General features: G+C 38.5%; 1 protein-coding gene across 1 annotated transcript; it reads left to right on the top strand.

Moving 5' to 3' along the window:
- The first annotated feature begins 898 nt into the window (after nucleotides 1-898).
- On the top strand, nucleotides 899-2,357 carry FTSJ1 (FtsJ RNA 2'-O-methyltransferase 1). Its single transcript, XM_051987548.1, has one exon. It carries the CDS (start codon nucleotides 1,079-1,081, stop codon nucleotides 2,060-2,062), a length of 984 nt encoding a protein of 327 aa, XP_051843508.1. The 5' UTR covers nucleotides 899-1,078; the 3' UTR covers nucleotides 2,063-2,357.
- The last annotated feature ends 6,310 nt before the right edge of the window (nucleotides 2,358-8,667 follow it).

The following is an 8,667-nucleotide window of genomic DNA, read 5'->3' as shown; positions in this document are numbered from 1 at the left end:
TTTCCTCCTTTCACTTCTTTCTCAGCAGAAAAGTCACAATACACAGAAAAATATTCTCTTAGTCTGTTGTTTTATCAGCATCATGTCCCTATTTCTTCACAGAAGCAGATTATAAAGTTTAAACTGCAATCATTTTTCCCCCAGTGGATGTGGAAAAAGGTTTTCAAATCCAATCTACATAAGAACTGTTTCTACATATTATCAACGTCAGCTCTTCTGCTAAATGGACACTATGGAAATAGGCTTTAATATGTTTTTTTTTTCCCCCACCCCAGCTGGAGATGGAAGCATTGATTTTTTTCTAGTTGTTTCTAATAGGAGATGGGGCTGTCTTGCTCACGGTTTGACGTGATTCTTATCTTAGATTTCTTAGAATCTTAGATTCTTAAATCTTAAAAGAAGTTAGAATCTTAGATTCCCAGTTTCAAGCTCGCCTAAAATCCTTCATATTCAGGAACAGGAGCCAAGCCCAGGAGCGGGAGTTAGGGAAGAGATGACGCTGGCCCAGACCTCTAAATCCACATTCATTATGCAATTCCTTTAGACCAAAGTATTAGGCGCGGAGTAAAAAGGCCCTGCCCTCAGGGAGCTTACAATCTAACCATAGAGTCAACAATTAACTACGGACAGACAAAATGTAGATTCCGAATAGTCACGGAATTCTTAAGAGAAACTGCAGCCATTTGCTCCCAGCTTGGAGGGTTCCTCAAGATACTCATAAGAGACAGACAGAAAAATTGACATACTTGGAATCTCGGCGCTCACTCCCTTACGGAAGAAGGCGGGATCCGCCTCCACGGTTTCTGCACCAATCACAACACCCCAAGCACCATGACGCTCCATCTTTTTCGGCTTCCTGTTTCTTCTCCCTATAGGACGCCGTCGCAACTGAGTGACGTAATAGCGTCCTGGCGTGAGTGAGGACCCTACGCACTTCCGTGCGCGACTCGCAGTTTTCGGTTCCAACAATTACCTTCTGTTTTTCCCTCCGTCCAAATCGTTCGCCAGGAGCTTTTGTGTCTGGATTTGGGGCACTTCTTACAGGCCTTCTCCCCTTCCCTCCTCCCCGTGGTCCGCGATGGGACGCACGTCTAAGGACAAGCGCGATGTCTATTACCGCCTGGCCAAGGAGGAAGGCTGGCGGGCTCGCAGCGCCTTCAAGCTGCTTCAGCTGGACGAGGAATTCCAGCTCTTCAGCGGCGTGAGGCGGGCAGTGGATCTCTGTGCCGCCCCCGGGAGCTGGAGCCAGGTGCTAAGTCGCAAGCTCGGGGAGTCCGGCCAGCCGGCCTGCATCGTGGCCGTGGACCTGCAAGCCATGGCGCCCCTGCCAGGTGTGGTGCAAATCCAGGGGGACATCACCAAGGCATCCACGGCGCAGGAGATCATCGGGCACTTCGAGGGGCAGCCGGCAGACCTGGTAGTATGTGACGGCGCCCCTGACGTCACGGGCCTGCACGACATTGACGAGTACATCCAAGCGCAGCTCCTTCTGGCCGCCCTCAACATTGCCATCCACGTCCTGAAGCCGGGAGGCAACTTCGTGGCCAAGATCTTCCGCGGCCGGGACGTCACCCTGCTCTACTCGCAGCTGCGTCTCTTCTTCCCCGACGTAGTGTGTGCCAAGCCTAGGAGCAGCCGCAACTCAAGCATTGAGGCCTTCGCTGTGTGCCGGGGCTTCACGCTCCCAGAGGGCTATGTGCCCAGCATGCTGAACCCTCTGCTGGACCACAGCTATCACGGTGACTTCAATCAACTCGAGGGCCCCACGCGGCTCATCGTGCCCTTTCTGGCCTGTGGGGACCTCAGTGCCTACGACGCCGACCGCACCTACCCCCTGCAGCTCGAAGGAAGCCCTGAGTACCGGTACACACCGCCCACACAGCCACCCATCCGGCCGCCTTACCAAGAGGCATGCAGACTCAAAAAGTCTGGGGGTCTGGGCCGGGGCTCACTGCAGCCGGGGGCCCTGCCCGATGCCCAGGAACAGGCAGCTTCCCAGCCCGAGAACAAGGGAGAGCAGGCTGTGACCCAAACCCTGGGCTCCCTGTCCCTGGACTCCTAGGAAGGAGTTCCTCTCCCCCAAAAGGGCCTCTGGAAACATCCCTACAACCTCAGGGGATGTAATTCTCCAGGTGCAAGGTCTTCCTTTCCTAATTCCTCCTTAGCATTCCCTAGGCTGAATATAACAGTTTAAATTGGTATCTGTAGAGGTGGGATGGGATAAGGGAAAATATATGTGTATATGTATGTATGCATGCATACCTATACACATATATACATGCACATGCATATTTGAAATACCTTTTGATTTACATATATAAAATAAAATTTATTTTTGTCAATTTTTTAAAAATTAATTTAATTGATGCCTTTTTTTCCTGTATACCCCAAATTCCTCCCAATATCCATCTTTCTCGTGAGCCATTCCATGTTATAGAATTTTTATTTTAACAAAAAGGAGGAGGTGGTAAGAATCAGCAAGACTCATCAGTATTTTGCAAAAATCTGAAAATGTGTGCAAGGCTATATACCTGGGGGAAAGTTCCACTTCTGCAAAGTATCTTCTAATATCTTTTGAGGCTGTGTTTGTAATTTGTAATTCTACAGCAGAATCCTTTTTGTAACTTGTAATTCTGCAGCATTTACTTTCAGTTATTTTGTGGTTGTAGATTCTTATTTATAGTTGAAGGGATTGTTTAGATTTTTTGCAAACTGGGATAGGAACTAACCAAACAAGTGTTTATTAATTAATTGTTGATTAACTTATCCCAGTTTAGTTCCCTTTTTTATTATTTGTTTATTTATTTTAACATATATTACTTTATGAATCATATTGGGAGAGAAAAATCAGCTAAAGGGAAAAACCATGGGAAAGAAAAAACAACAGAAATAAGTGAACGTAGCATGTGTTGATTTATATTCAGTCTCTTTAGTTCTTTTTCTGGATGCAGATGGCATTTTGTTTTGAAAATCCATTTGTGATTTGAATCACTGAACCACTGAGAAGAATCAAATCTTTCATAGTTCATCATCATCACACATTCTTGCTGTTAGTGTATTACAATGTAATCCTGGTTCTGCTTGTTTCACTAAGTATCAGTTCATGTATGTCTTTCCAGGTCTTCCTGGTTCATCATTTTTTGTAGAACAATAATATTCCATTACCTTCATATACTATAACTTATTCAGCCATTCTCCAATTGATGGACGTCTATTCATTTTCCAGGTCTTTACTACCACACAAAGAACTGCTACAAACATTTTTGGTACATTTGGGTCTTTTTCTCTCCTTGTGACCCAATAATTGCATTGCTGGGTCAAAGGGTATGCACAGTTTTGTAGTCCTTTAGGCATAGTTCTAGATTGTTCTCTAGAATGGTTGGACTAACTTACTTTTTAAATTTTTATATTTTAACTTGATCCATGCTTTTAAAAAAAAAATTAAACAGAATGGAGTACAGATAATTAGATATATAAACTCAGATCTCAGAAGTTATTTATTCTGAGTGATTATTTTTGTCAGAAACAGAATGTGAGAAGCATGGTATTAATGACCTTTTGCTTTGTAATTAACTATAAATTAGATGTTTATTTCAAGCTTACAAAATTTTGAAACTAGCCAATTTGCCTTACAAAGAAAAAAAATTTTTATTAAAGTGAATGTCTACAAAGCTTAGAAATTATATCAAGGAGAAAAATGATTTATTTTTTAAAAGGGAAAAATCACCAGATATGTGGATGAAGGACAGTATACAGAGAGAGAAAAAGGAAGAGATTTTTGCAGGCTAGAGAAAGGAAAGTTCTTCACCTTTCACATGGGAATAGCATCATAGATCACAGGAATTTTGCATAGTATTGTAACTCCTTGTATAGTTGCTTTGTAATGTTTCATGGGGAGAGTGATAAGAGTAGCTCATACTTCTCAAAACTGTTACAGGAGGCATGGTTCAAGAATTGGGGATGTTTATCTCAGAAAATAGATCAAAGTAGGAAAAGATAAGAGTTTTGTTTTATTTTTTTCATAATTTAAAAGACTCTTCAATAGAATTGGTAGTAAAGGAAGGAAATTTGTTCCATTTATCAGACTATCAGAAGGAGGCCAATTTTGGTTTAGCATAATAACTTGGAATTGTGTGTGGAAAGACAGCATTGAAAAAGTAGTCCTGCTTAAATCAGAAGTCCTAGGTTTAAGTCCCTATTTCCATTGTGTGACTTGACTTTGGCCAAATTGCTTAACTTTTTTGGAGCTATTGTAAAGTGGGGCAAATACTTACAATGTAATAGAGTAGAAAAAATGTGGGACTTGGAGTCAGGAAAAGCCTCAATTACTTCAACTTAAAAGAAGCTTTTTAAAATTAGGCTTTGATGTTCTTTTGATCTAATATCAATATTGAAATATTACAGCAAGTAGTATGTAGTCTCTGACTTAACTTTCAGGTCTTATGTGAAATTCTTCACATATCCTGTGGCCTAGTCAAATTCTCCTTCCTGTTCTTCATATATGACTTTCCACTTTCTAGTTCTGGATCTTTTCAGAAGCTGTCCTCTGATTATTCCTAGTGAAGTATTCCAAGTATTCCTTAGATGAAGCCTTTTTTCAATCCTTGTAGTTTTCTTTAGCCCTTATCCCATATCTTAATTTTATTCATTCATTATTATAAATACTAGTCAATTGATTAATACATCCTGTGATGTTATGCCTGTGCAGTTTGGTAAATTCCTATCTACATAACATGTACTTTAAAATTTTTATTTCATTGATTCACTAATTATATCAGCAGAAGAGCTCCCTCCTTTGCTTTTTCATTTGGTAAAATTTTTGTATTTCTAGAAATCACCCAGAGTTATTTTCCTTCTTTGGTGAGGAACAGAATGGGACAATGAGAAGGCTGGATTTAAATTCAGATGATCTGAATTTTAACTCTTATCTCTAAGTACCCAATAATTTGGGCAAATCGTTTTACCTTCCTGGATCTCTTCATTTTACAGATCAAGAGGAGGGGAGAAAGGTCTTTGGGAATTCTATAAATACTTCCTCAAGCCTTGATGTTTACCTTTAATCTTTCAGCATCATCTGTCCTGGGGAGAGGGAAAAGTGGGGATAATTTGGATGGGGCAAAACAGGGAAGGAAGCCTTTGGCTTCTTAAGATTGCCTCTGCCTACTCCTAATAGCTAGCATTTATACAGAACTTTGCCAGTATTATTTTATTTTTACAATTACTATGAAAAATATCTCCATTTTACAGTTAAGGAAACTGAAGCAGACAAATGATTTGCCCAAGATGTCTGAGATAGATTTGAATTCAGGTCTTGACATATCCAACACCTTATCCACAGAACCCCTTAGGTGCCTTGTAATTGTATAGTTTTCCATTTCTTGAAAGTTGAATTTATTCCCCAGTTTTGACTTATAAAGCTGAGAAAGTCTTGTATATTCATATGTTGGAGATGGGAGAAATGATGCTGTTGATGGATGAAGGGATGTCAAATATGTAGAAATGATTAATTATTCTACATACTAAGGTCAGTTAGTCTTCCTCTTGCTGGAGAAGGGAGTGGGTGGTCATCAGCAGTGGCCTTATGATTTTCTAGGGTCTTGGTCTCCCTCCACAGGGTAATATCTCTGACTCTGTTCTGCTATTCCTTCAGGTGATGATATTCTTCATACCATTTTGTCCCTGGCAGGGTTTGTGGTATTTGCCCCAAGTACAAAAGCTTAGTATTTTGTCCTGTTAAATCCTTACTTAGCTTTTTAATCACGTGGTCAGTGCCTTAAATACAATTTAGATGTACAACAAATAAATTGTGGCACTTGGGTTATTTCCATCGTGCACATGGGTGCCACCCACTTAGATAAGTTCTCCCAGCTTCCTGGTACTCTTTGGATCCACTCAAAAACTAGTTCATGAATCCACATGGATACTTTGCTTTTATTAGTCAGAGGGCACAATTAGTTCAATACAAAGGCATTTAATGAAAAGTATATAATGTAATGATTATATATGTATATATTTTAAAAGAAATAGCATAGCATCACTGTGGAATGGCTTGTACTTGATTTTTTTGTGATAGTTAGAAGCCAAATCCTTCTCCCACCTTGCTTTTCTACTCTGGGAGGCATTTTAGAATGTAATCATTTCTTTGATCACCAGTCTTTTCTCACTTCTCCATTTCTCTCTTTGCAGCTACACTCTTATTAGCTCACTTTTTTTTTTTTTTAAACCCACCAGTAATATCATGGGCTTTATCCATATACTACATTTGCTGTTTATGGAGTTCATATTAAACAAAATGTTAGTGGCTTATTCACAATAGTTCAAAAATACCAGTTAGACAAACTCCTAATATTAATTTACCATTTTGCTTTTCCCCAAATATATGTAAAAACAAATTTTAATATTTGTTTTTAAGACTTTGAGTCCCAAATTATGTTTTTTCCTCCTTCCCTTCCCTCCATTGAGAAGGCAAGCAGTTCAATATAGTTTATATGTGGACAGTCATGCAAAACATATTTCCATATTAGTCATGTTGTGAAAGAAAATACAAAAAACAAAAAATTTTAAAAATATGTTTCAAACTATATTCAAATAACAGTTTTTTGAAGATGGTTAACATTGTTTATCATAGGTCCTTTAGAGTTGTCTGATCAAAATTGGTTGAGAATAGCTAAATCATTTACAACTGATCATCTTACATTGCTGTTACTTTATATATAGAACAGTTCACTGTGTGTTTTCTGAGCATATCCTGTTCATCATTAATCATATACCACAATTTATTTAGCTATTTCCCAGTTGATGGGTATCCCTTCAATTTCCAGTTCTTTGCCTTGAGAAAAAGCTGCTATAAAAATTTTTAATAAGGTTCTTTTCGTTTTTTTTTTTTTTTTTAAATCTCTTTTGGAATGTATGCCTACTAGTGGTATTGCAAGATAATGGATTTGCATGGTTTATATCCTTTGGGCATAGTTCCAAATTGCCCTACAGAGTTGAATCAGTTCAACACCAACAATAAATACACCAATATCTCATTTTTCTCACATCCTCTCCACCATTTGTCATTTTCTTTTTCTGTTCTATGAGCCAATTTAATAGGTATTAGGTAGTATCTCAGAATTATTTCAATATGTATTCCTCCAAGAAATAGTGATTTACAGTACTTTCTCATATAACTATAAATAGCTTTGGCTACATCTGAAAAGTCTTTATATCTCTTAATCATTTGTCAATTTGAGAGTGGCTCCTATTTTTATAAATTTGACTAAGTCCTTTAATAATTTGAGAAATGAGACCTTTACCAAAGAAACTTTTTTTTAGTAGTAATTGCTTATTATCTCCTTCCATCCTCTTCCCCTTTTTATTCTCTCTCTTTTCTCCCTGTCCCTCCTTAAAAGTGTCTTGCTTCCGACTACTGCATCTCCCATATCTTTCTTCAATCTTCCTTTTTATCAATCTTTCCTCCCCACCTCTACCCGCCCCCCCATTCCTTTCCCTTACTACTTTCTTGTAGGATAAGATGGATTTCTCTATTCAATTGAGTGTGTATGTTATTCCCTCTTTGAGCCAATTCTGATGAGTAAGGTGCGTTCACTCCTTCCATATCCCTTGTCTTCCCCTCCACTCAAGAAATTTTTTGGGGGGTTGGGGGCCTCTTTTATATGAGATAATTTATCCTATCCCTCCCTTTTTCTTTCTCCTAGTGCATTCCTGTTTCTTATCACATAATTTTATTTTTTTAGATATCTTCCCTTTATATTTAACTCATTTATATTTTCTGTAACTCCTAATTGTCCTAATAATAAGTTTTTATGAATTATAAGTATCATCTTCTCATCTAGGAATATAAACAGTTTAACCTTAAACATAAGTCCCTTATGATTTTTCTTTTCTATTTATATTTTTTATACTTCTCTTGAATCTTATACTTTAAAGTCAAGTTTTCTATTCAGCTTTTGTAAAAGGCTGAAACTCTTGAGTAGGTGCACTGGAATCAGACAATCAAGCACTTAAGGCTAATTACATATTGGACAATATTCTATTGGCATATGCTTAGAAAATGGCCCTTCCTACTATTCTGTGCTGGCTGGATCTTTTGGTGTATATAGAGAATTGTAGGAGGGATTAAGGGATAGAGTAAGACAAGCCAGAGTCACTCTTCTGGTGGATAAGGAGAGGGGAGGTAGTGGAGACCTTGTGTCCATTCCCTTCACTTCTCATAAAGACCAAGGACTTTTGTTTATCCTGACTCCGGCTGATTCTAAGGCATCCAGGGTGCTAACTCGGTCTTCACAAGCTCTGGTCTTTTCATCAAGAATACTTGAAAGATCTCTATATCATTGAATGCCCTGAAAGGTTTTATTCAGTTTTGCTGGGTAGGTCATTATTGGTTGTAATTCTAGTTCCTTTGCACTCCAGAATATCATATTTTAAGCTCTCTAATCCTTTAATGTAGAAGCTGCTAAATCTTAATGTCATTCTTACTGTGACAGTACAATATTTAAATTATTTCTTTCTGGCTGCTTGGAGTATTTTCTCGTTCACCTGAGAAATCTGGAATTTGGCTAAAATATTCCTGAGAGTTCATTTTGGAATCTCTTTGAAGAGGTGATTGGTCGATTTTTTCATTTCTGTTTTAGCCTCTGGCTCTAGAATATTAGTATAGTTTCC

This window comes from Antechinus flavipes, chromosome 3 (assembly GCF_016432865.1).
Source record: "Antechinus flavipes isolate AdamAnt ecotype Samford, QLD, Australia chromosome 3, AdamAnt_v2, whole genome shotgun sequence".
Classification (NCBI taxonomy): domain Eukaryota; kingdom Metazoa; phylum Chordata; class Mammalia; order Dasyuromorphia; family Dasyuridae; genus Antechinus; species Antechinus flavipes.
The sequence above is the reverse complement of the archived record's forward strand: the minus strand, read 5'-3'. Positions and strand labels throughout refer to the sequence as shown.